A 27,991-nucleotide genomic window follows, 5' to 3' on the forward strand; every position below is an offset into this window, starting at 1 on the left:
AGGCATTAATTTCCCCTTTATTTTGTATTAGGACCAAAATTGTTACGTAACAGTTCTTTACAGATATAACGTATCACGGATATTTCTTCCATATGCTGCCAATTTTTATTTGTGATTAAAAAAAAAAACCTTTACAAAAGGGAAACTGATCTTAAACCCTGGGGCAGAATTCTTTCGAGCTATCTTTCTGCAACATACAATAATAATAACAAACATATACAGTTACCAATTTCTTCAGAGAGCAAAAGCGCTGTGTTTACAAAAAAAAACTTTATAATTATTTTTAATTGATCGTGTAATAATTTTTTATTCTAATATTATGGGTGATGTTCACGAATTTTGTCGGTGGAGAAAACGTACTAATTATTTCTTTTTTCGCAAATTATCATCACAATAAATAAAAAAATTAAAATCCCGAAATCTGTAGTAATTGCCGAAAAAGAAGATCCACCACGAAATCACGCGAATCGGACTTCACAAATGCTCGTTTCATTTCGAGATTAGGTTATTGTAACAAATAAGATCGGATTTAAAAACTATGGAGAAAACAATAGCAATAACTGCCAAAAATTCCATAGTATTATTGCTTAAAATAAATACTCAAATGCACGATTCGAATTTTCCATACTGTTTGAAATATACAGTAGAGTCCAGATTATCCGAGTTAACGTGGACCACGAAGTTGTTAGATTTTGTTTTCCCGAGTGTTTGGAAGATAAAATTCAGATTTATTTTTCGGCGGTATTATTAAAAATTAACTAGAACAAAAAAATCCTTAAAATATTTGATAGCTCGGTTAAAGCGGAAACCCGGATAACCGGGGCTCTACTGTATTAGGATATTTAAAATCCACGGGAAAATCATATCAGTAACTGCCGAAAATACAATCGAAAGATTACATCGATTTACGATATTATCAGCGTAAATTGACAGTGCCAAAAAGTGATTATCTAAATAAATGATTCAAATATTACGTGTAAATTTCTGTAGAAAAGAAAAGTAAAATAAAATCTTTCTGCAAGAACTCTAACGTTCTGCCACGGGGATCTTAAATATTTAACGATATCATAGTTCCTTCATAATTATTGTTGTGATTACTATTAACAAGGCTATTTTCATCATTTATCAAACAATTTTAACGCACTCAAGCAAAAAATCATTATTTTAATCATGGTGGACACAAACACTGTCTTTGAGTTTTCAAAACTGACTACTGAAATACCCCGATTTTTGTAACCAGCATTAAAATTTCATGATTTAAATTACTACTATGCCTCATTCTTACATATAAAATATATCACTAAATACCTCTTGGCATTAAAAGTGGAAATAAATATATATATTTTTTACAAAAAATATCGAACTTATAGATATCTTAAACTAATTCTTTTTTCCCCTATTCTATGAAAACCTTGAAACTATACAAAATTTAGAGCTGCTGATTCAACAGGGAAAATCCAGTAGTGCAGAACTCTAGTAAAGACACAAGTTTCAGCAACATCAGTGTTGGTAGGCAGAATAGAGAACAGAAATATTAAAGAATCAACGAGTTACTGTGTTTTTGTTCTCTGTTAAAGAGACAGCCATTTAATTATTCCAGGTAAAGAAGGACGCAGGCTAGTTTTCTACCTTATTAAACGATGGTTATATTAATTGGAAGAAAAAAAAATTCACAAATGGTTGAATAAAATTTTTACTCAGATAATAAAAATACAGAATATTTAAAAAACCAATTTATTGGAACAAAACAGATTTAGTCTCAAACAAACAGCAGCCTGCCAAATTAAGAAAGCCACTGAAAGTTTAAAATTTTATGTACAACTAAAGCAGACTGTCTTCATAAAGCAGTAAGCTATTTGAAGGAAAATAAAAGTTCTTCCAAAAAATATCAAAAGCTGAACACCAGCATTTGTTTGAGACAAAATAAACTTCTTCCAATTAGATTTTAAGACATTCAGTACATAGCATCTGCATTTGAAGTCCTTGGTTTCTTTATTTTTTCTAAATTCTTTGTAATCATATCATGAAGTGTAGCCTGAAACCAGCAATATCAAAGAATTAAAAAAATAATTGTATGGTAATCTATAAATAAATCTTATAAGCACAGTGAAACCTGTTAAGTTATCTACTTTTGTATGCTGATCACCACTAAAAGCTGCTTATCCACAAGTGGTCAAACTTAAACAGGTTTTACTGTAATAATAGTTTTACAAAATTTTAGAAATTCTAAGTTCTGTTCTTTTAGTAATTTCAAAGTAATTTAACAAGAATTTCAATGAAATATTTCGTTCTTTACATTTCATAGAATACAATAATGTATTCGTGGTTGGTTGTGTAACTTGAGTAATGTTGAACACTTCCGTGACACAGATTGTTAAATGAGGAACACTTCAGGCATCTCAAGTGGCAAAGGATGTAATAGTTTAGCACCAATGGTAAGGGGAAAATAATCCATTAGACATGCATATTTAGAGGAATTGAGATGAGATTCTGATTAAAGTTTAGTTTAAAATTTTTTTAGTGGTTTCCGTCAAGTTAGCGACATAGATGTTTGAGACTGCATGTAAAGTGCACATAAAGATAAACAGACGTTCAAGTTCTAGGTCTCAATCTTAATGTTTTGAGGGGGTAACATCATTTATGCTAATTATATCTGAAATAATGAGAACAAAATTTTTTAAAGTAACCTAATGAAGAACTTAAAGATTCTCTCTTTTACTTTTGTAGACTGACACACACATTGACATTACCACAACAGGTATTATTAGAATCAATGAAACAAATCTGTGTTAACGGCTGAGAGTTTTTTTATTTTATTTTTTTAATAATTATTTTCAATTGTTGTAAGAACTGGTATAAATTAAGCAAAAACTCTTATTTTTGAAATCCAACAGGAGTTTGAAAGAAAAAAAACAAATAACAAGAAATTAAAAATAATTTATTAAAATAAAAAAATATTCAGTCTCAAACAAACATCAGTTTTCACAGCAAAGATGCTGTTGAAATTCCAAAGTTAAAATCAAATATGAATTTGATTGCATTCATAAAAACAAGCTGCTTGAAGCATATAAAATTTTTCCAAGAATAAAATCTTATAAAGATTTGTTTGAGACAAAATAAACTTTCTTCCAACCTCCTTTAGATTTCAGTACATATAATCTGTGTTTGTAGTCCTTGGTTTCACTAGTTTTTCAACATTTTTTAAAATCAAGTCATGAAGAGATGCCTGAAACAAAGATTGAAGTTGTTTTAAAGAATATTATTTTAGTAAAAAAATCGTTATTCAATAACAATTATTTGTAGAACTTGTGTGTATTTCAGGAAAGTTCAAACTTAAGCAATAACTTTATTTATTGTGTTTTAATATTAAATATACGGAAAAAAAATTATCTTTGAGATAATTTTACACATAAATAAATAAATGAAAACAGCTTTATGTGTATTACTTGAACTTGTGTATTAAGTACAAATATGTTATTGCTAGAAGAAATTAACTGAAATTTTTGTTTTCAGAAAAGTTTTTTTTTGTTTTGCTTCTTTTTAAGTGGTAATTCTTTTCTTCATAAATTTTTCTTTTTCACAAAGCAAATGCATTAAAAAAAGACTTTAATTAAATGCAGTATCGAGATTCATGTGTTGTAATTAATATACTATTAAAAATATCAAGAATTTAAAAAATAAACAGAAATTAATAGAGACGTCAGGCCATCACATCACATAATGAATATTCAAGCACAAAATCTGAATTTTCTGTATCATAGTCATTATGGGAATTTTAAAAAAAATATGGGAAAACCAACAGCAATAACTGCCCCCCCCCCAAAACAACCATCTAAACGCTGCATGGATTTAACACAAATCTAGAGTGTCAAAAAGTAATTACACAATTAAACATGCAATTGAAATTTCTTAATAATATGGTATGAAAATATCAGGATTTAAAAAACCATGTGGATATCAAATAGCAATAACTGTGAAAAAGTCTATCGAAAAACAGTGGAGTCGTTGCTTCAAAAACAATAACACTAATTGAATTTTGCGTGTCCGAAATGAAAAAAAAGGGGGAGGGGGCAAATATTTGACACTGGTCAAATAATTCTTGTTACAAACCTGAAGTGTTTTTATGGGCAGTATAAATGTCATGTTAATGAGATTCTGCATAAGTAATGAATTTAAAATATTAAATTGGCAAAACTCCAAAATAATTTTGTAGGAACATAAATTATTAATCTACGAAATTCTGTGAATCAACGGTCTTGAGATTCATGGAATTCTGCGTATTAGCAGAAAAACCACAGGCCAGAAAGTGTATTCCTATGTATACTATGCATTTATTTTTAATTTTACAAATATTGCATCCCACCTAGACTACATTCAGTTGCTTATACATTCTACTGCATAAAGACTTGCGGCTAAATTTTGTAATCTAGACATATGAATGATTTCAGGAGGGCAACTAGTTTGGCTTTTATAAGTAATCTTTATGAATGTTTCATTGATAAAACTAGAGTAAAAAGAGATAAATTAAATCACATTAATGAAATGTTAGGCATTGAATTGAAAATATAAACTAAAGTTCCTTACGTAATGATTTCTCAATTCACAAATGATAAGGCGCATGCTAAGAAATTCCTTTTCGTCAAGTTCTTGCACTGTTCTTCGAAAGTCGTCCTAAAAGATTTTATTTCAAATTAATAAAGTTACCATAAAATTAAAACCAGAATTCAATTCTGGAGAGCAGAGAAATAATAGAATATGCAGCCATGTTAATAAAAAGGCAGAACACACATAACCAAAGCAGTAAGAAAAAAAGTATTTTGCAAGCACAAAAACCTTTACAGATACAATAGATCTAAGTTTTTCTAAAATGTACAGTCTAAAAACTTTTAAAAGAGTTCAGGTATTTGTCACTTATTTTAGTTTTTGATATACTAAATAGGGTTCAAAGTTTCATACTGCAGATTTAATTGTCATGGCTTATATAAAAATATCTAAAATAAACCATCACTAACTCTTAAGTTCTTTTTGTTTCATAAAGTAATTAAATCATGTAATTATTGAAAGAATTGATGTTTCTCAAACTTTATTTTTATATACTTTTTAAAGATACATAAATGGGAATGCGTTTTTCTATTTTCCGTCCAATTTTAAAATCATTGGACTCTCATGGGTTAACAAATTTGTATTGCTTATATGCAGCAAGTTTACATTTATTATTGTAACATTTTGTAACAACTGTTTAAACAAAATTATTTAAAATCTATTAAAAATATTTTTATTCTCCTTAATGTTGCAATAAGTCAATAAAAACATTGTTATATTTTAAGCTCTATTATGTTAAAATAAATAATAAAAAATAAGTCATTCTTTTTCTAACCGTTAGAACTAAACATACCTTACTATTTAATGTGTTGGTATTTATGAAGCCCATTTACCAACTTTACTCCTTTTCATCATTTGGTTAATTTTAAATATTTTTAAATTAAAATACATAGTCTTAATCTCATGGCACATTTATTAAAATTTGAATGGATTCAATAAATAAATAATTAAAGTAAGAAATTTCAATCCGAATAATTACTTGATATAGAAAATAAAAAGGTACAGATTGTATAATACTGCGAAATGGAAATTTTAGTAAATAATGCTGAAATATTAAAATTTTTATACAACGAATATCACATGGAACTTTTTTTTTACACATTACTAAAATAACATCTAGATATTAAATGCTTATATGCATGTTAAGTGAAACTTTGAAGTAATAAACTTAGACAGATAAATGAATGCTTTTTAATGATTTGGTTACTTTTAATTTGGGTCAAAAACATTATTTAACCTCTGTTTGAAATAAACAAAATCAATAAATTTAAACCTGAAAGTTCTATTATAAAAGAAAAAAAAGTTATTAAAACGAAATTAAATAAAATTACAATTACAATGTGTAACATTTAAAATTATGACGGAAAAATACAGACCAGAGATTTGAGATAGAAAAAAAAAAATTACAAAATTGGGAGAAAAAAAAATAGTAGCATTTTATACCTTATTGACCATGATTAGAGCTGCAGGTCTGTCGCGGAGCGAATTTCATCGAAATTATCACATTTTCTCCTAAAATCCACGAATTTCTCAATATGTTTAGATTTGTACGAAAATTGCTTAAAATATGAATTTTTTTTCCATTTTTAATTTATTTAACAGAATTTTTTACTTTCCTGAAGCCTTAAATTGAACATGTAAAATCGATTAGATATTTAGAGGAGTGAATCAAAAGCAAAATGACAAAGAAATAGATAAGAGATAATCATAATCTTGTCAAATAAGGTGGTGTTTCTACACTTAGGGAGGGTAATAGACTGATAGGATTACCTACCTGAAGCCAGTAAGAGTACAAATGCAATTGGAATCACAAAAGAAGGAAAGTGTTATAAATCAAATATTTGACAGAAAAATTGTTATACAGGCTATTGCACTGGGCAATGAAATTTCTACCGCCTTTCTACATATCCAGACAATTTTTCCTGGACGGCTTCTTGTGATTTCTTAAATAGCGATCAGTTTCTTAGATGAGAGGGAGATAAGACTTTTGTAACTAGTAGTTTTGAATGTAGAATGTTTGAGTTTTCACAGCAATTACTTCTTACAAAGCAACGGTCAAGGAATTGCGCACTGATGAAGGAAAATTGATAGAGTTTTGGAAATCAAAGACCGAACGCTATCTAAAATAGGCAAAAAGGGCAATTCCATGTTTGTCGGTACCTAAGAACAGCGTGGACGCAAAAAGTTCTAAGCATAAAAATGTATTAAGTGATGAAAGACGAAGCATAAAGAATAATCTGACAATGTACAGTACTTTGTACCAAAATTCTGTTAATTTTAGTAAAAATATTAATATTGCTTGAAATTAAAAGAAATACTTCTGTTTTTTTTTTTTTTTAAAAAGCTGCTTTTATTACTTGCGCAATTTCTGTCGTTTGCATCATTTATATAGTAAATTTTTTAATGTTTAGAATCTGCATAATTTTCAAAATTTTCCACGAATTTCGGATCTTTTTTCCCGCGACAAACTTGTAGTCCTAACCTTGATTGGTTGCTGGTCGGAGGAATCGCAGATTGTTATTTTATGGTGGTCCTATTCAGACTAAATGGCATAAGATCATAGGACCACCATTAATTTATATTCCTAAATATAAAAACCGTACAAATTATCATTACTTACTACATGAGGGTATTTGGCAACTTTAGAAACTATTTTGCCTCTGGTCAGGAAATACCGTGATATCTGGTCAAAGTATGCAGCAGCTTCACTCTCAACAGTTCGAACTTCCCCAAGTGTATCCTCCTAATTTAATGTATTAAAAGGAAAAAGATTCAATTAATATTGAAGAGTTTTACAAGACATTTAAAATGATAATAGAGATCAACAGGACTAATGAATGAGCTGATGTAATAAATTATATAATTTGCTAAGTTTCTTGCAGGAAAAAGTTTTGAGCTATTGCAGTCTTTTTTCAAAGAGCCTGACTCTTATGCAATGCTGTTATTTCTGTATGATAACGTAGCAGCAGGGCAAAATTAAAACACAGAAATGATACAGTAAAGTCTGACTTGAAAAGTCAAAGAAGGGGGGAAAAACATGGAAAATACAATAAAAATCCCTTCCTTTTGCTCTAATCTTGCTATCAATGATCACAGCAATCATTAAGAACAGGGAAATAAAGAAGTAAATTAAAAACTTTTCACACAAGTAACACAATTGCCTTGATATATAGACAGTTCAATAGCTTTAATGCAGAAGAATAAATGGATCTTTTTCGAAACAGCTTGCTTCTGGCATTATGGATTATTGAGCACCGGACATGAATTTGTAACAAATCATAATGCATATAATAGCAAACTAAAACTAGATAATTTATAAATTTCAAAATAGTGAGATTTTTTTTTTAAATAAAAAAATTTAAAAACTAATAAACTAAAAAAGAGCTACGGCAACTTCTTTTTACCCTAACTACATAATGATTATTATTGATAATAAATAACTCTTTCAATTAAATGAAACAGCAATTTATTAACTAGTTTAAAGCCGCACAATGAAGCAGCTAGATATATTTAGTCTTTTTTTTTTTTTTTTTTTGAAATATTTTGTGTAAAGGTTAATGTATAAATGTCATACATGTTTTCCAGGCTGCTGTAGACCAAGCAGCAATATTCGTGAATCAGTGCCTTAAAGTGAAGAAGGGTGCAGATTTTTAGTCACTTCTTTGGTCCATACATTTGGTTGTTAAGACATTCCTGTAACAAGACATTCTACTTAATAGGGACTATGATGTATTTAAAATCAGAGTCCCTAAAAAACAGAATGTGGTAGATGAACTTATTTTAGGTTTAAGAGAATTGAAAGAACAATACATGTGAAGAAAAATAGGTTTAGTAGTTAAAATTAAGTGAACAAATCTAGCAATGCATAAGAAAGATAAATATTGACCTATCACTATGAGAAGAACTAAACACGAGACACGTTAATGTTGGCTGTTATGGATAGATTATTCCATTTCATGACAGGTACAATGGCTAGCACATTTATGTAGCATAATTAAGACCAACAAACTGAAATTTAAAGTTACTACAAGTGTACAAAAATAAGTTATGTTTTCAAGATCATTTTACTGATAATTATTTACATTTATAAAATGTAACTCCAACTACTCACAAAATAATTTATTAAAAGCTGCAATATTTTTTTATCTGGTTTACTATTAATGAAGATCTCTCCAAAATATTTTAAAAATATGACATTTAAAAATCATACAAATTCTAAGCGGTAGAATAAGAATATTCCATTACATTTGCTTTTAAATTGTAATTCAACGGAAAAAGTTGGAATTTTTTTTATTAAAAAAAAAGTTTAATATTTACAAAATTTATTACCAGTTTATTTGTGTTTAAAAAACATTTCGCTACACTCTTATTTAGGACAAGAGAAAGTATGTGAATAGTTTGAGACATTTCTAACACACGAGATCAACAGACTGCAAAATATATCACTATTGATTACATATTACCAATAATGATTTCACATGAAATGGAAATAAATGAAGGTCATTTTGTGTACTATTCATTAATTAGTAAAGTTTACAAAAAGTGGCTTCGTTTAAAGACTTTTCTGCTTTTATATAAATGTTATAAATAACAAGAATCAATAAATTGTGGTAGTTTGCTGTTTCATATACTTTTTTTAAGATCAAATGTATTTACACCAACTTTTGTCACAACTGCCATGAATTAAAATAACCTGTCCCATGAACTACCAACAAATCAAAGCAGATTTTTTTAAAAATATAGCATGCCAAATTCAAATTAACTAAGCACAGTTGTGTGACAGCCCATGAAAGGCCTATTGTGCAAATCACAATTTTCTAGATCATTGACCCTGGGGTGTAGGAGTAGATTTTCTAGTTAATCCCCAAGCATGCATATTCAAATATATCAGAATAAAAGTAGGGATTTTGTTCCAAGATTTTTCTCCCTCTTACCCAAACAACTGTGTTGAGTTAGCATCTGAAACTAGTATAGGTAATCTAGGACATTTTGTTCTTCTGAAAATTGAACTCAAAGCATTTATATTTGTTAATGATCAAACTCAATTTCTTTCCAATAAAATTTATCTGATTAGAGAAATTTTAAAAATTATTAAGTAAAATTGAAAATATAATAGTAGGACTACCATAATTTATAAAGTAACAATTTCTATAAAAATACTTCAATTCTACTTTCGTAACGAAAATGAGAGCAAGAAAACACATGGGGAAAAGTTTGTTAAAATGTTACTTCTCAATTTCAAAACAAGAAAAAAAAAACTTACATACACTATTAAAAATTATTAGTTACATTGTGAATTGAATCCGTTTACGAAATTGATACAAAAAAAATATTACTAAAGAGCAATTAAAATTCAGGTAAAGACTATTAAAAAAATAATCTGATGTAAAGGAAGAAAAAAATACCGTATATCCCCCTCAATAAGTCGCGGCCTTATCTTTGATAAGGAGAAAGCAAATTCCTGGTTTGTTGGGCGTATAGCTGAAGAAACCAAATATGAAAATCTAATAAAAAGCCTGGAAATTCCAATTCCTTGGTTGGAGTGAAAGCTACTTTTTGCCGGACTCAGCAGGTACGGATGAACTAGAATCTTTTGCATAGTGGGATTTGTATGACTACAATACTAACGTTATTGAATCCTTAACATATGTTCTAGAATATTAGAATTTTTATCCGCACATTATATTTTAAAAGTTTTCACTGTGTTATAATTTTTGAAACGCTTTACAATAAACTACTTAAAAGTAATTTAAAGTTTTAATTATTATTATTTTTTTTAATGTACGCACTGTAAAAAATTTTTAAACACTGAACTTATATTTTCACTAACACTGTCTAGTGTTTTTTAGCAGAAATCTAGCTCACTTTCCATGAGAATGGCTTAATATTAAATAAATTTTTTTAAAAAAACAAACATTTTTCATTCTATTTAACTACTTTTAAAAACAGAAACAAAACAAAAACTGCTTATCTGTTACATCTTATGACACCACCAACTTTTTCTTGGAGTAATTTATATCAACTTATTTTTCACTTCAACATCATTATGTTTTATTCTAGATCTACCATTTAAAAAAATATATATATATACATAAATTTAACTTCGTCCAACATTTCAAAACGTTGGGAAAAGTAGTACTAACTCAAGCAGATGTTCAAGTTCAATCAATCCCATTCTTTTATAATAAAAGATTACAAGAAATTATTGTGGTGTGACATCATTACTTCATCAATTTGCAATAATTCAGAAGTTATTAATTTTGAAAACAAATTTGAAATAAATATTTATAAGAAGTTCATTGATTTTTTCTCGGGACTGAACAATGTTACTCGTGTAAAAAGATATGCGAGAATATGCAAATTTAAGTGTATATAACAATTAAAAAATAGTTTTTGAAAGAAATAACTGATAGTTATTCATAACATTGGATATTCCACAATCTGTGATCGAATGTCAGACTTCTTTATCGATTTTATAACTAGACCCCTTATTTTCATAAAATATCGGAGGTTTGAAAAGTTGACTTACTCTGAGATATATGGTAGTTTAAGCAATGAGATGCTTTTGAGGTTCAAAGTAATCTAAGCAGGTTTCATTTGGCTCCCTCAAGAATACATTCATATACTTATATTGGGTTGTTCAGAAAGTAATTCAGTTTTTTTAAAAAGGAAAGTTAATGACTTTTCCTTATTGTGAATAAATATTATATTGAATTATACACAGTCTATTTTGGTCTCAATACAATCTTCCCAGCAGCAAGATTTCCCACTCAAAAGTTTGGTTCTTGGCTGCAAAAAAACTGGTTCAGGTCATTTCTGAGCTAATTTATCTTTTTTTACTCAATACTCTTTTGCATTTAACATTTTTGAAGATAATCTATTTTGCATCCCTAGAGATGATACGCTTCAAAAAAAAAAAAAAAAAAATTTTGAGAAGCAATTTATAGTTGTCAATGCAGCAACACAAATTTCTTTTTGCAAGAGAACATTCAAACCCATGTCAAACTTTGCGACTTGAATGCAAGCTTCAAATTATCATAAACAGTCGAATTTGATAAATTGAATCTCTTGGCAATCTCACAAGTCTATTACTTGCCAATTTGCATGAATTAATGCCGTTATTGATTCTTTATCAGCTTCAATGTTAAAATTTACAGATTGAAACTTTTCAAACCAGTTTTGGTCCTGATATAATGAAACTACATCTTCTCCAAACAGACTGGTCAATTATTTTTTCTTGCTGAAACAGCAGTTTAACCTTTACAATAGCAAAAGATGCTGTTTTTCACTTTCCATATTTGAAAGGACACCAACCAAAAACCCCTGTATATAGTCAATTAAACTTTTTCTCAAGCAAGCCTTGCTATATCAGTTGCAAAAATATAGTATGATATCCGTTAGGAAAATACGAAATTACTTTCCAAACAACCTAACATATAATTTTTTTACACTAAAACTGTAAGATAACAAAAGAGTATTCCATCAGATTTGAATACAAAGAATTAAAAATAAAACTATCAAAATATTAGAATCATTTTTAAATGTGTGAAATCAATTTAGTAGACTTGGAATTAATTTATTCTGATGAATAACTGTTGAAACATGTATAATTGTTAATTGTAAAATTTTTTTAGCAGAAAGTAGACAAATAAATCAGAATTATTGAATTATGTTTAACATTGTCAAACAATTTTATACTAATTCGGATTTCAAAATTATCAAACACACAAACAATTTAAGAGTAAAAACAGTTTTCAATAGGTAAGCACCTTAAAACTTGCTTACAATTAATTTGTTTGGAGAATTTTCCTTTAAAAAATTAAATAAAGCAAAACAAATTTGAAGCAGGAATGCAGTCTTGCCAACTTCCCCCCTCAAAATCTAAAGTTGGAGACTGTTTAAAATGGAATAACATTAAATAAAAGTGGAAGGAAAAAATATAAGTTACAATTTAATTTTTGATTTAATACAACTGGTCAGCAATGATTTTAATTACAACTTTTTTTATAAAAAATTTAAACAAATATCTAAGATGTGTTGATTCATCAGTGAAGTTTTTCAGCGCTGGCAAAATTTAACAAATTAAGCCTGCCTTAAATTGTTATTTCACTACTACTTTAACAGGAAGGGGAGCTAGGGCTTCTAGCCTGGCATGTATGGTTATTATTCTAGTTATTTTGCTACTACTAAAAACAATGATATAAAAATAAAAATTTTCTGTGACAATAGCCATAACGATAAATGATCAAAAATTTAACTTCTAAAAATATATATATTTAATCTTTAGAAAATACTCCAGCTTATTGATATACTATTTTCACTACACTGGAATATATATATATAAAAAAAAACTTAAATCACCTAGAGCATCGATTCTCAACCTTTTTAACGTTGCCGCCCCCTTAATAAGCAAAAAACATATCAACGCCCCCCTTTGTGATAATCCAGTTATTTAGAGCATGAGGACGGAGGGGGTGTGCTGAATTAAAAGATGAATTTTTAGGCAATTTTTTAAACGTTAAATTTGCTTGTTTTTTTAAAAAAAATTTAATGTGTACGTTAACTCAATAATTTTCTCCAGGCAGGTAATCACAGTCTATTTGTCATAATAAAAATAAATACGGTAATGAAAAAAAATAGTACAACGAAGAAAACTATACTTAAACAGAGTCACCTGTTCTTAATTAGATAATTAAAAAACACCTTAAAATAAAAGTAGTATCAACGAAACAATCAAGTTACTATGTCAGTGGAATGATTGTACTTGAAGGTTCATAGCCAATTTCTTAACGTTCGGCTCAATATTTTTGCTGAGGTGAAGACGCAAGTCCCTTCGTTGCATGATTTCGTGTCTATTTCTCTTTTTTGTGACTTGATCCATAACAGCACTGAATCCACGTTCGACGAAGTAGGAGAAAGTGAAGGAAATTGAAAATAAGAATGAATTTTGACAGTCCAGAGTAGAGGCAACTGATGTTACCTTGAAGCCAAAATTCTGTGAGCTATCACCATTTCAAAGCTTCATTAGTTGAAAGTTTTACCGATTCCTCCTGAATCTGTACCTCTTCTGTTTCAATATTCAAAAAAGGGTTAATAACCCATTGAAGGAAGCCAGAGCCGGATTATACCTTTCGTAGGCCCTAGGCACAGCCGTTTTTGGGCCCTCCTCTCCTCCCCTCTTTTCAAAATATGTGCTAAAATTTTCTTGCATATTTTTTTTTACATTTTTATTAATATGGACTTTAATTTACAAATTTATTTATTGAACTTTATCTGCAATTCGACAGCATAATACAAGATTTCGTTGAATCCAAAAATTGCAAAAAAAGTAATATATTAGATCATAAGATTCTGCAAAATAATTTATTACCGAAAAATATTATATTTTTATTTGTATCTTCATAATTTTGTGCAAAATACTTTTCAAAGCTAAATTATTTTTGTCAACAAATTTTTTTCTCCCACGCTTTTCGTAGGCCTATAGGTTTTCCTATAGGTTAATCCGGCCCTGAAGGAAGCAGAACAAAACATATTTATAACAGTCAGAAAAGTCCATGTGCAAAGGAGTCAAGATGTTTAATATATTCTTGTGTATCATCAGAGGAAATTTCGCCATTCTTTTCAAGATACGATAAGATTTGAAATTGGTTGAACTCATTCCAACCAAATTTCTGCTACCAAAAAATAAATTTTTTTAGAAATGTAGAAATAACTGATTTCGTAGGGATCAAATTGAGTTTGTCTCCTTGAAGTTGCAAATTAACACCATTTAATTTTGCAAGTGAATCCACCAACGTCTATCTTAAATTCTAGCAATCTGTCTCTCAGAGCTACATTTTGTCTTCGAGGAACTCAAGCACATAGTCGAAAATATTCAAGAACCTATTGAGACAAGGCTCCTTTGGAAAGCCAGCGAATCACGGTGTAGTAGCAAGTGATATTCTTCATAGTTTTTCTTAAACAGCTGTCTGAGTAATCAACATTACTGCGAATTTTGTTTGCAGCAGATATAACATATTGCAATGACTGATGCAAACGGTAGCTGAGGTTTTTTCTTATTAAATACTGTCCGTGAATCACGCAGTGAACTGCTAAAATATCTGGTACTACCCTCTTCAAAACGGCGAAAAACCCACCATGTCGACCCACTATTGCAAGAGATATTTTTGATTAAATCGGATTAGGCTGGATAGTGTAAAACTGTTCCTAAAACTTCCTTAACAGCCGGCAGTATCAATTCTTTGCCGATGGTATGACATTTCCCAGATTTAGCAATTAATTTTGATATATTATAAGAACTTATCAAACCATCATCGCATTTTTGTGATTAGGTTGTCAGTAAGCCTGAGGCCAAAGGTGCCTTCAGAAACTTGTCTTTGATATTCAAGAAAAAGGACAAATCTTTATTTTGTTTGTGAGGATAAATATTTTGCAAATGCTTCTGTTAACGAGAAGGCTCCATTGTCTCATTGTATTAAACTTTGTTATAAAATAAATTCATGGGTAGTTGAGAGTTCGAGGGCGATTGAACAAATCTAAACTTCAAGTACGTGACACTGTATTGAATACACTTGTCTATGTTAACCGACATTGTTGGTGGCAGCAAAATACGAATGAAAGAAAATCAATTGTTTTTTCAAATTAATAAATAATTAACGATTAAGAACTAATTCACAAACGTACCTGACCAAATAAACAATGAAATCGATTCGAAACTGGGTAAAAAACTGCTAGGAAACAAACTAAACTTTAATTCTCACCAAATGGCTGAAATGAGTCAGAGGCAAAAACTACTGACTCATGCTCTGCGCTGTGCTTACTTACTTACTTTATTTAAAAACAACTGGGCACCTGGAACACGCAGCGGCCCCTATTCCATTCATCATCAGGGGTGAAAGCGAGACGGAAAAGAGGAAAGGCTGGTAGTAAAACCATTTCAGTTATAGCTAGTTTTGGGGAGGAGTTTACTTATTATGCTTTTAAATTTTTCAACAATATCTACTTTATCTTGGAATATACATATATGCCAGAATTATAAAAGAAATCTTGATAGTTACAGATATTTCATTTTTTTTCGAGAAAAATGCTGGAATGAAAGGTTTTACGTACCAGGTTTTTCTCTTTTCCGTCTTGCTATATAAGGGCTTTCATCCATGTTCATCGTGAAATTACAACAATGAGTTAAAAACATTTTGAATATAAGCTGTCGTTGTGGTAGCTTTACAATAATATTACCATGATTAGAGAAAATACAAACTTGAACAGAGATATTTACAGTAATTGCCTATGCGCTGTACTGATTCGGATCGGAGAATATGTATTGCATAAATTCGTTTTACTGCTGGTACTAATGTTGTATCAGATAATCTAAATTTATTATATTAATTTAATCTTTGTTTTCTTTATTATTAATTTTAGATTAATTTTATTTACTAAATAATTCTTAATTTAATAATTTTATTTGGGAGTATTAAAATTAAATTTGAATAACATAACATGCTCATCGCCCCCTACCGCCCAAAACATACCTAACGCCCCCCTGCCGCCCAAAACAAGTCCACCGCCCCTCGGCATACTCCCAACGCCCCCAGGGGGGCGTTATCGCCCCCGTTGAGAAACACTGACCTAGAGTAACAAACTTAAATTAGCTGAAATTCCTCAAAATGTTGCATATTAAGATTATTTTCAAACTCATTGCAATGCTTGAACTTATTACCATGCATTTTAAAGAGTATCATTTGAACTTAAAGTCAAATAAACATATTTTATATTTTAAACTGTTTGTCCCCCTTTTTACACATACAAGATTTAAAATATTTAGATTCGATTATCGTTAAAATCAGATGAAAGAATTAATAATAGTGACTACAAAATTCTTTCCAACAAGATATGAACATATGCTGAAAATAAATAAGACCTCCAAATAGATCACGATAATTTGATAATGTAAAATTATAGATAGTTTCTTTTTCAGAAAACAATTGAAATTCCAAAAAGTTTAAAATGAATCTTGCAGGTAAGACTATGTGCCCAAAGCATGTATATAATTAGCAGATGGTTCCAATGTTTGAACTATCGAAGTTTGAGACTTTACAAACTTCATAAATTAAAATAAAAAGATGTTGGGCCAAAATTCAAATCTATTATTTTGTAGAAAACTAGAAGTTTTAAAAGGCACATAAAAATCTGGTTGTTACAACATAGCAGAAAGTAAAAAAATAGGAAGCAAAAAGCAGAAAAACTATGAGCCTCGAATTCTATAAACAGTTCTTTCAGAAATTTAGTCATATAATATTGAAAAATCTTTTTAAAAAAAAAAAAAAAAATACCAGTTAAAAATGTGACAAGAGTAAATTTTAAAAATATAAAATCAAGAAAGTGTATTGTATAATAACTATATAATTCGTAGCTTTAAATTTAAGGGAAAAAAATTCAAGTTTCTAAAATAAAGCAATACATTTTAGTTAACACCTTGCTTGAAAGGTATAATGCTATGAAATGATTTTCTATCATCAATAACATTATTAATGGCTATTTTCACTAAATTATGCTAGTGAAGTGCTATTGTTTAGCACAAAGAAAATTTTATCAATAAAAATCAATTATAAAAATATAGAGTCCCCTTTTTAAAATAAGAGAAAAAATCATTCAAGGAAATTAAGCAGTTTAATTTTTTCGTTTTTGAAAATGCACATTTTAAATTCCTAAAAAAGTCTATTTCTTTTAACTTTTCAATTAAAAGACCTAGCTTCAGATCTAACAAAATAATTTACATAACAAATAATTCTAATATTTTGATATAAATAAGGATAAAAGAATTATATAGAATTCTTTCAGGTAGAATAATTCATTTTACCTGTATAGAGACACCAAAGTTGTTACCATCTTCTATTCTAGGAATTAAGAACTGTATCCACATCTTCAGCTAAAGACAATAAAAACATTTCTTAAAAATCAGCATTATATATATAATCCAAAGTGTTCTCATCAAAACATGTATTATATTATGGTACCAACTTCTCCACATGTAATGCAAAATCAGCAAAGAATGAAAACAGATTTGATTAATTTATAATAGGTTACAGACAGCTGAAGTTCCTAAAAATTTTATGTAATCAAATTTCTAACTTATAAGTTACATTTACAAACTAAAATAAAAAAAAACGAATGCCTGTTCAGTGGCTAACAAATACAGAAATTTTTTTCCAAAATTTTCCCGAGTGATTTAATCAATTTCCCCCGATTTAAATAACAGATGGCATAAATTACATTATTAATCCTTCAGGTATGTCTCATTCGTATGAATAAAATATATTATAAAACACTTATACTTGTTATTAATATGTAATGTTGAAATACATAATTTAAAAAAAAAAAATTACTATGAAATCAATATTTTTAGGGACGTTAGACACCCTATCCTGAAATTGAATGCTGGACTTGGGTATATTTTAATTCAATCCCCTGATCTTTCCAGGATTGATAAAATTTTTTTTGACTTTTCCTATTCTGGGGTCAGCCAGGTTTTTGAAAGATTTTCAAAAAAGTTTACATTACAAATAAGATAAAAAATTAAAAAAAAACATTCTTGTTTATTATATTTAAGCACATACATACTATAAAATAAACTTACTACATTCGCATCTTCTACAAGTTGCTGAATTCGAGGCTTTACCAATTCTACCACATCAACTATATGAGTGTTTGAAGGAACAGTGCCATTTGGAAGCAAGAGAACTTTAGTACCTAAGACGGAAGAGAACAGTTAAATAGTTTCTTATGTAAGGCTGGGATCAAAATAAACAAAAAGGTTGAAATTCAACAAAAGTTACAAGAGAAAAATCCTAGCGAAATCCATGTAATTCAGGGCCTGTGCTATGCATTCTCTACCTCGACAAATGCAATAAAATCATAAATTTGGCGAAACAAATTGAGTTTTGGAGAAACTATTGGCAAACGATTTTTCCTACCAAAGAGAAAAATATAGATTCCCTTTGATCCTGAAAATTAAGCCAAAATGAGCTTTTTCTGAACAAATATTGTATTTTTTGTTCAATTACAGTTATTTGAATTAGATATGTCACATAACTAATCACAATTATATTAAGTCCAGATAATCTAAGCAACAAGAGAAATTATGAAAACTTTAAAAGAAAAAAAATCAAACTTTGCTTGAGATTTATCCTTCTATTTCTACTCTAGTCTTATTTATTTTCCTCAAAGACAAAACATCTACATTTTTCATCCTATTTCCGATACATTGCTCATTTACTCCACCTTAACAGTAAAATGATTCCTGATTTGAATCTGCATTTTATACAGTAGTTAAATTTATAGTTCATATTTTATTAAAATAATTCAATTTATAGTAAAATTATATTATTCAATAGGGAAAAAAATAATCATTGAAAACTGCTAAGATTTGCCTTTGGCTAAAACTTCTGTAATTTGGTTAATACTTTACATATTTGGCTAATAATTTGAAGTCCTTAGCTCAGGCCCTGTAATTGTATGATAAAATAAAAATTAAAAGGAAATTGCTTTGCATTTGCGAATAGCAAAATTGAATAAAATATAAAAAAGGAGTTAAAAATCATCTAACATGAAAGTTAAAAAGGTTATCAATTGTGTTTAATAATTTATTAGAATTAATTTAAACAAAATGCAAAAGGTTTGTATCTTAAACACAAAACATGGTATACGCTCAGAAATAGTAAATTTTTAAAAATTATTCAACAGGCTGCTGTTTTGTGTTTACCAACTTCTTACAAATTTCTTTTTGACACGTAAATCATTTAATTCTGGTAAAGGACATTAAAAAGAGTTCCCTTCATTTCGTTTTTTAAAGAAACTAATATGCTAAAATTATCCAATATTCTTTGAGTAAAGTCTAAATCATATTAAAATGAACTGAAAAACCTTTACAGTTTATAAATGTACTTTTGCTAAGTTGTTTCAACTAACTATCTTGATTTGAAGTAAAGAGTCATAAGGTTTTACTTTTAACGTATTCATTATCATCTTATTTATAATATTGAACCCAAAATTTCACACTCGCTAATTTGATCTTAACTATATTATTGTGCATAAAACTTTCTTTAGGATTGTTTGACAGTAATTATAAGACTATAGCCCAAATTAGAAGAATGCAGGAAAAAATACTTCAATGGGCTCATGGAACTAAAAGGATGAAGAAAAAAAAAATATAGTACTTAATATATTTTCTTTAAACAAAATTAAATATAGTAATTATAGAAAGAAAAAAAAACTACCTTGAATGTCAGAGGCATCATTCATGATTCCAAATTTTCGTTTCTTAGATGGTACCTGCAACGAATTAACAAAAATTAAATTTAAAAAACAAATTAAAGTAATTTTATTAAGCTTGTTCTAAATTTTCATATAAAATCATTGCTTAAGTAAAAAGCAAGATAAGGAATTTTGTTTTGTTCAAACCACCAATTATTAAAAAATATTTTTTTTAAAAATACATATATATTCATATATAATACGTACACATTCCGACTAAGACATGTAATTCAATGGGAATGAAAATACTGAATAGTATGGTTAGTATATTTACAAAAAATTAATGAGTTTACAAAAGTTTTCACGTATTTCACTTGAGACGCACCTACTACAAAATGGTTCAATGGCATGTCCCATGGTTTATCAAAAAGCATGAAAATGTAGCTTGAATAGGATAACACACTGCTGAGTATAAGGAGTACATGGTTAATGGCAGAGGCTGGCATCACTGAATATAAATAAAGACTTAAGATACAACGATTCAAACAAGCATTTAAAGATAAACTCCGCAAATGCTCAAGAACATGACAAACATCAAAAAGATAACTTATAAAGTAAATATGATGATGGATGGCAATGACAAAATCCCGATTACAACAGTTCTCCCTAGGATTAAAAAAAGGGCAAGGTATTCATCACTGTTAAAATTTATCAAAATAAGTATTATGTAATAACTGAATTTGATCCTCACTTTTTAAATTAACCTCATATACTATTATATATATTTCACAAAATAATACTTACAATCAAAATAACAGAAAATTTGAAGCCTTAGAAAAATATTTAAAGGAAGCTAAAAAAAAAGATTAATGAACAACTTTGATATTTTAAACTGAACATTATAAAAAAATAAACATTTAAAAAGGTGCAATTTTAAATAAAAGATTTAAAAAAATAACAGTAAAATTCAAATCACTAAAAATTTCATTGATATCCCCCATTCCAAATAAAAGATGTGAATATCTCTGTGGCTGAATATTAGCAGGCAAATTTTAACTATATAACTAGACTACATAAGAAAAATCTTACTAAAATGAAGGAATCAAATTATTAATTAAAAGTTAAATAATTATCAGTAACTAAAAAAAAAATCAGAAGTGGATTTTTTATTAAATGAAGTGGATTTTTCATTTTTTTACAAAAAGGGTAAGGGGGTGCATTTATAGGGATCAAAGGGCAAGCAGTCTTTCAAAAAAACGCTTAAGGAGAACACAGATTATAACATTAGCTACATAATGATGGTATTAGCAAAAGGCCATAAGCAGCGAAGTACAAATGACAGCTCTAATAAACTCACAGATTTTACATAAATGTTGATGCCAACATACCTTTAACAAAAGTAAACTATTATTGCTATTATTAACCCATCTGTTGTTAATTCTAAGTGATGTAAAAGATGCAATATGAGGCAGCCTTTGATAACCCCCATGTGACAGACCATGCATACATTTTTTTAACCAGGTGTTAACAAAATCCTGAATGTAAATAGGAATTTCACTAGTAATGTTAAGTTGATAGGAGCATTTGGAGGTTTTGATCTTCCGAACATTACACACATTACACCCTTAAAAATGCATTGAATTTAAAAAAATAAATAAAAATACAGATGCACATGTTTTTAAATTAAAGTTTAGGAACATACTTCATCAGAATCATGATTAAGTAATGGAGGTTCTGGAACTGGAATGTTAAGATCACAATGAATGGATGATAACTGTGGCTTGGTTAATTTTTCATTCTGCAATATATAAAAATGTTAATTATTTTAAATACTAAAAAATTACAATGGTAGAAAAATAAAATTAAATTAGTCATCTCCAAGTAATAAGAGTGAAAATTTTTCATTTGTGTTAAATGAATATCTGTAAGAAAGATGAATTACATAATTGATAAAATTCTAAATAAGGAAATTGATTTATTTTATCTCAAAAGCTTTATAGAAACCACAGAATTTCTGAAAGAATATTAATTACAATCCTTTGCATAACACAATACATTTAAAAAATTTAATAAATAACTTTAAATTGTGATTAAAAAAATATTCAACTAATGGAATTTTACTAACAAAAACTTGCGATACTTCATGTACCCTTTAAGAATTCTTTTATACCATTCTAAAACACTTTAATGCTACTTATCAAAATGCTAAAATAAATCCTTAACAGATTAAAATCAACTTTAAATTTTACAATATAAAACAAGAATTTTAAATTTCCACTATCTACCCTGAGAGTTACAGGTCAATAATAAAAATCAATAGATGGTCAATAATAAAACTTACCAGTTAAAATTTATATTAAGAAATATATATTTTTTCTATTTACCTGTAAAATTGCTTCAAGTTCTAAAATTTTTTGAGGAAATACATTGATGACTAAGTTTTCTGCCTAAAAAAATATTTAATAACCACATAAATATTATCACAGTATATTTATTTCAGAGAAATTTGTTTCCTTTCATTCATGAAATATTCACTAACATGCTATATTATAAAAACAATTCAGAAATGTGTTTTAGTACTTTGTTCTTACACAGGGGTGATTGGGGCACAAAGTGAAAAACTCTGAAAATTTTTATGTGCGAAAAATCAATTTATAGACTTCATACATAAAATAATTTTTTTGCATTTATAATTAAATTACTTACTAATGCAAAATGTATCATATCTTCAGAGTAACCAATTAAAGAAAAAACTTACTACTCCTTACGAGAATCGCAATATTGGATTTTGAGAACAAATTGCGAAATTGCGTTCAAACAAATCACTGTGCATAATATATAGATCACTTACAAAAACTCAAAAATTTATGTTTGATATTACAAATGTGTGAATACGAATTGCAATAATGGATACTTACATAAAAAAAAAAGTTTTTTTTTTTTTTTTTTTTTTGGAGAAATTTGAGCATATTTGAGGACCTTTATTTAGATTTGAAGACATTATTTGTCCTCAAATAACTAAGTTTTATAGAACAATTATAAAATCAAGACTGTTCCTAAGATTTCAAAATAAGTGAACACCTTATAAAAACAAAAATAAATGGTCGTCAGTTGGCAAATAAATAAAATTAAGTGGTCATCAAAAAAATTACCAACATTATCAAAGAAAAGATATATTTTTTATAACAACAATTCAGGAACAAAATCCCTATTAAGGTACCTTTAATGCAAAAAGTGACCAATGGTTAGAAAAAATTGACCACCAATAAATTTACCTCAAATGGCAACATAGTAAATTTTCTAGTTCTTAGTTTTATCATACCTTAGAAAAAATTCTCATATTCTGTTTTAACTCAACATACTGAAATATTGAAACTTTCAAACCATTATAAATACACATTAACACTTTAAAAATTACTTAAATATATTACTTTCTTAGTGATTAGCAATTATAATATTATCAGAAAATTTTATTATACTGAATTGTTGACAAATTTTAGTTTTATTGGGAAAATCATAAAAATAAATAAGGTAAAGAAAGAGTTATGTATTATTTGTGTGCAATAAGTACAATAACAAAGTTTTGATTTGTGTAATTAACTATTTAAAGAAAATTTCAAATTGAACCTGAATAAATTTTTTCTCTTCAAAAATATTTGAAGTACCATCTACCTAGTTTAATAGCTAGTTAAAATGACAATATTATTATAGAAAATATTTTATTAAGTCAAAAAAACAATTCTAGCAGGACAGCACTTCATCAGGGGACACACTACCTGCTAACCTGCCCTGATGTAGTGCGATCTTGCTAACACACATATCTTAAAATTTTAATAACTTTTGTTTTCTGCTAGAATTGTTTTTTTGACTTAATAAATTAAAATAAAAAAAATTTGGATTTTGCTTTAAGTGCTTTTCTATTTCGGTTTATTATTTTAAATGTTACTTACTTGTTTTTTTTTTCTGAATTTGTAAATCAGTTTCATTTTCTGATGTAGAAAATATTGTAATAGAAATTTGACTGAAGATTGTACCATAAAAAAATTCAGGACAAAAAAGACTTAAAATTTACATTTGCAACTGAATTAATTTTTTGTAGCAGAAGATAAAAAAAAAATTAAAATTATCTGCATACACAAATCAAAAGTATCAACTAATTTATAAGAAGACCACTAAAAAGATAAAATTTATGTAATAATAAAGATTTCTTTTCAAGATATTTTTGCTTTATGTTAAACTGAACTGCACAGAGTTGCCGACTTTTCTTACTGCTATTAGTCATCAGAAATACAAAAACAAAGAATTATTAACAGTTTGCGTTATTCAGATTAGTGCAACTTTAAGGTTCAGATACTACTAACTTTATTTAGGTTTATAATATTAATAAAAATATACACACTTACTATTACATATATAAACAAAAACTTAGATGCACTAAATTAAAAATTTGATACCATGAAAACTTTATGCTTCATTGATTACTTGAAATCAATATTCTAGTTTTTAGATAAATTAGAAATAGCTTTTGTAGCATTAAACGACTAAAAATCTTTGCTCATAGCAATTCAGATCTAAATTTTTTTTTCATTTTTTATATGAACAGAATAATAAAGAATTATCAAAAGAAGGAAAGATAATTTCTCATTGAAAATAAGGAAATATTAGGTTTTTCTTTAAAATTTATTTTTCATCTTTTTTAAGAATGATTTGAGTATGGAAAAAGTTATCATAGAATATTTGCAAAAAAAAAAAAATTAAAAACTCAGGGTAGTTATAGAGAAAAACAATATTAAACAGATTATCACGTAAATTTTCAAAAGTTAATTTTTATTCCTCGATTAAACATATTTTTGACTATTATATCTTGGTAAACTGTGATAGTTAGAACCTTTGAACTGCATTATCAGTGGTCTGTCTAGGTTTTTCTGAAAGGTACCTATCTTGTGAAAATTTTGACATAATTTGTGAAAAATTAAAAATTATTAAAAAGTCAACACAAAAACATGGTAAAAATATAGACTTATCGATTCTTAAGGGATACAAAAATAAAATTTTAAGAAACAGTATTTTGTGAAACTACCGTTTTAACTAAAATTGAATTTGTGAAGGTACCACTAAACGGTAGTAAATTCGGCCTGGACAGATTCCTGACTATGTATTTAATTATTTAACATTAAATATTGTAACTAAAATATGAATATTAGCACAAATACATGGATGAAAATTTGAAGGTTTTTGTTCAGCACCAGTAACCCAGATACAATAAACTAAATTATATAGCATATTATCACATAATGCACGGCCATGTGAAGTTAATGCAAGATTGAGGTGGAAACATATCTACTAAATCAACATTTCTTTTCAATTGAAAAATGTATTTATAAAATTAAGAGAAATATTTTTTACAGAAAGTAAAGATAACTTACTTGAGATTTTACTTTTTCTTTATATTCATTAACCTGTAAAAAAAAAAAAAAAAAAATCTTTATCCAATAGCAAAAAATATTTGAATATTAATATCAGGATTGGGGTTTTGGACAGGAAACGGGTTTTACTGTCTTTAACTGTCCTAAACTGACTAAAACTGTTTTAAAGTGTCCAAAACATTGAACTTTGGTAAAAGGTAAAAATTCTATATGTGTAACCATTGTTACACATAATAATTACATATATCAATAAATATTTGACATTTTTTATACAATTTACTTTAACTTATTAAGGGAAAATAATATAATATAATTGGAAAAGGTTTATAATTTTTAAAGCTCCACAATTTATTGAACAACAAAAGTGAACACCTTATCCTTTAAATATAAATATGCTTTTAATACAGATAAATTATGTTTCTGTATAAGGATAAATAATGCAATATTGAAAATAACAATAATTTAAAAAAATAATAATAATAAATTTGCTTAAAAATTAAACTTTTATTTTTCGCAATATTTTTTTTAAAAAAAGTTATAATTTCTGCATCACAGGAGGTTAAAAAAGACATCTGTTTAAAAAAAATTAAATATAAAATAACTAAAAAATTTATTAACAGTTTCGAAGGGCATAACAACAGTTTCAGTTACTGTCACTGGTGATGTATCACCACTATGCTAAAAGAAGTGCATAAAGAAAGTGCTTGGTCATATTTAACTAACGAATTTCCTGAGTGCATTTCTCTTTTGATTGCCTATGAAGTTGAAGCGACACCATTTCAGAAAACTTACTTCAACAGAGGCTGGGAGTACCATTAAAACAGTGACATGGAGGACGGCTAATGAAAATTAATATCATTTGGGGAAGATTAAAAAGACATTTTTAAATTCATCACTCTTCTACTCTCCTGCTCAGCATCAATTGAAAGGATGTTTTCAAATTTTGGAGTAATTCCCTCAAAACTTTGAAACCGTCTTGGTGTGAATACAGCAGCTAAATTAGTTATGTGCTATCGAATATTAAGAGGATCAATTGAACTTGATTACTGATTAATCTTCCTTTGTTTAATGTTTAAATTGAAGAGTCAAACAATATTAATAAAACATTAGACTTTTAAAACCAAATATTCTCTAGAAGATTTAATTATCTATATGTTATTAGTTCTATGCTTATTTTACCTTTCAAATATTGTTTGGATAAAATTGTGACTTAATTTGAGTAATAACAGTTTTAGACAAAGGGGTTTTAGACAGGAGGGTTTTAAACATTGAATTAATCCATTCTCTCCTAAACATTGCCAACCCTGATTAATATCTGATATTGCAGTTATTGACATACGTAGTATAAAAAAATATTGCTTCGGTATCTTGAATTATAAAAATATTTTTGTATTAATAGCTAACTTTTCACAGAAATTAGTATTTCAAAATTGTATTACACATTTAGTAATACAGTTTTGAGCATTTTAGTACAGTTTTAGACCCATTTAAATAATAAAACATGAAGTCAAAACTAATAGATTAGATATTTAAAACAAGTCAATTTATAATTTAATATAAATTCAAAGAAGTCTTCAGTTTCCCAGAGATCTATCCAGCAATTAACGAAATTAAATAATATTGAAAATTTACGGATATTAACGGAAAAAAATCTTACAATCCATAAAGAGATTTTAAAAGAAAAATTGAAATTATGAGAGTTCAATCTCTAACATTATTTATAAAACAAAGTTTTATACAACTATTGTTCTTAATCCAAAACATTGATTTTCTACGGAAATTTTAGTCTTACGGGCATCTTTTCTAAACTCAATTTTTTATAATCAATACATTAAATCATGCGTATTAATCATTAAAGCACAATAAATCTTAAGCATTATTGAACAATTATAACGCATATATACTGTTTTATTTTTTATAAATTAATATGAAACCGGCAACATGTTATTGAAATAATTTAGCAATAAAAAGGTTAAAATTATTTAGCAACATTTTTATCAGGGGTACAAAAAAATAATTAAGCAAGATTTTAACATTTAACGAATGTAATTTAACGAAAACAAAAGAGCGTGTACAATAAATCCGTAATTTAAATAGGCTTAATTGCACATTTGAAAATGCAATAAAGAAACTACACAGGAGAAGTCATCGTTAACCGGAGCATTTCAATAACGATAGCTTACCTTTTCTAGTGTAGCGTCAGCCATTGAATTTTAATAAATTATGTAATATAATTGAAATAGAACAATATATATAACATTACATTAATAGAAGTAAAATTACAACTTTGCGCGGTTAACAGCGCATGCGCAGTTTGGACCATCAACAGAAACGTAACCAAATTACATTAACTTTTAATTATACAAGTTATTTCATACCATGTCTTTTCCAGCATTAGGCAATTTAAACTTTTCTGCGGTTTTATATAGAGCTTCCATATTTTGATGTCGACAGTTAAAATTTAGTTAAAAGGAACACCAACTTTTCTATTTTGCTATTATTAAGTAACAGGGAAGATTGTATTATGAAATGTAGAAACACAAAAACATGTTGCCAAAGTTATTATATAAACTCCAATTTTCCCTAGCGCAGCGCTGCGGTGTAAATTATAACCGAATAGTTGGTTTGTTCAAGGCTGAACTGGATCCGAAACTTAACAAACCGCTACGACCAAGTTCAGCCGTGTTGGTTTATTACACGAGAGACTGGCGTGC

The 27,991-nt window shown here is 27.8% G+C and overlaps 1 protein-coding gene across 4 annotated transcripts; it reads right to left on the reverse strand.

The window, feature by feature from the left end:
- Positions 1–1,677: 1,677 nt before the first annotated feature.
- Positions 1,678–27,847, reverse strand: REG (proteasome regulator gamma). 4 transcript variants are annotated; one of them, XM_043047014.3, is made up of 11 exons: positions 27,656–27,835; positions 25,278–25,310; positions 22,236–22,298; positions 21,554–21,649; positions 19,875–19,929; positions 18,236–18,348; positions 17,459–17,527; positions 7,223–7,345; positions 4,585–4,671; positions 3,134–3,226; positions 1,678–2,035 (listed from the first exon to the last, which is right to left on the reverse strand). In XM_043047014.3, the coding sequence occupies exons 1-10, from the start codon at positions 27,713–27,715 to the stop codon at positions 3,146–3,148; spliced, it is 780 nt and encodes a 259-aa protein (XP_042902948.2). In that variant the 5' UTR covers positions 27,716–27,835; the 3' UTR covers positions 1,678–2,035; positions 3,134–3,145. The 4 variants fall into 4 exon arrangements, with proteins under 4 accessions (XP_042902948.2, XP_071040256.2, XP_042902944.2 ...); XM_071184155.2 differs by having other exon boundaries at positions 27,461–27,795; XM_043047010.3 differs by lacking the exon at positions 3,134–3,226 and having other exon boundaries at positions 27,656–27,847.
- Between the last annotated feature and the right edge of the window lie 144 nt (positions 27,848–27,991).

The sequence above is a fragment of the Parasteatoda tepidariorum genome, chromosome 10 (assembly GCF_982258835.1).
Source record: "Parasteatoda tepidariorum strain Cologne lab strain chromosome 10, Ptep-v5.0, whole genome shotgun sequence".
In the NCBI taxonomy this organism is placed as follows: Eukaryota; Metazoa; Arthropoda; class Arachnida; order Araneae; family Theridiidae; genus Parasteatoda; species Parasteatoda tepidariorum.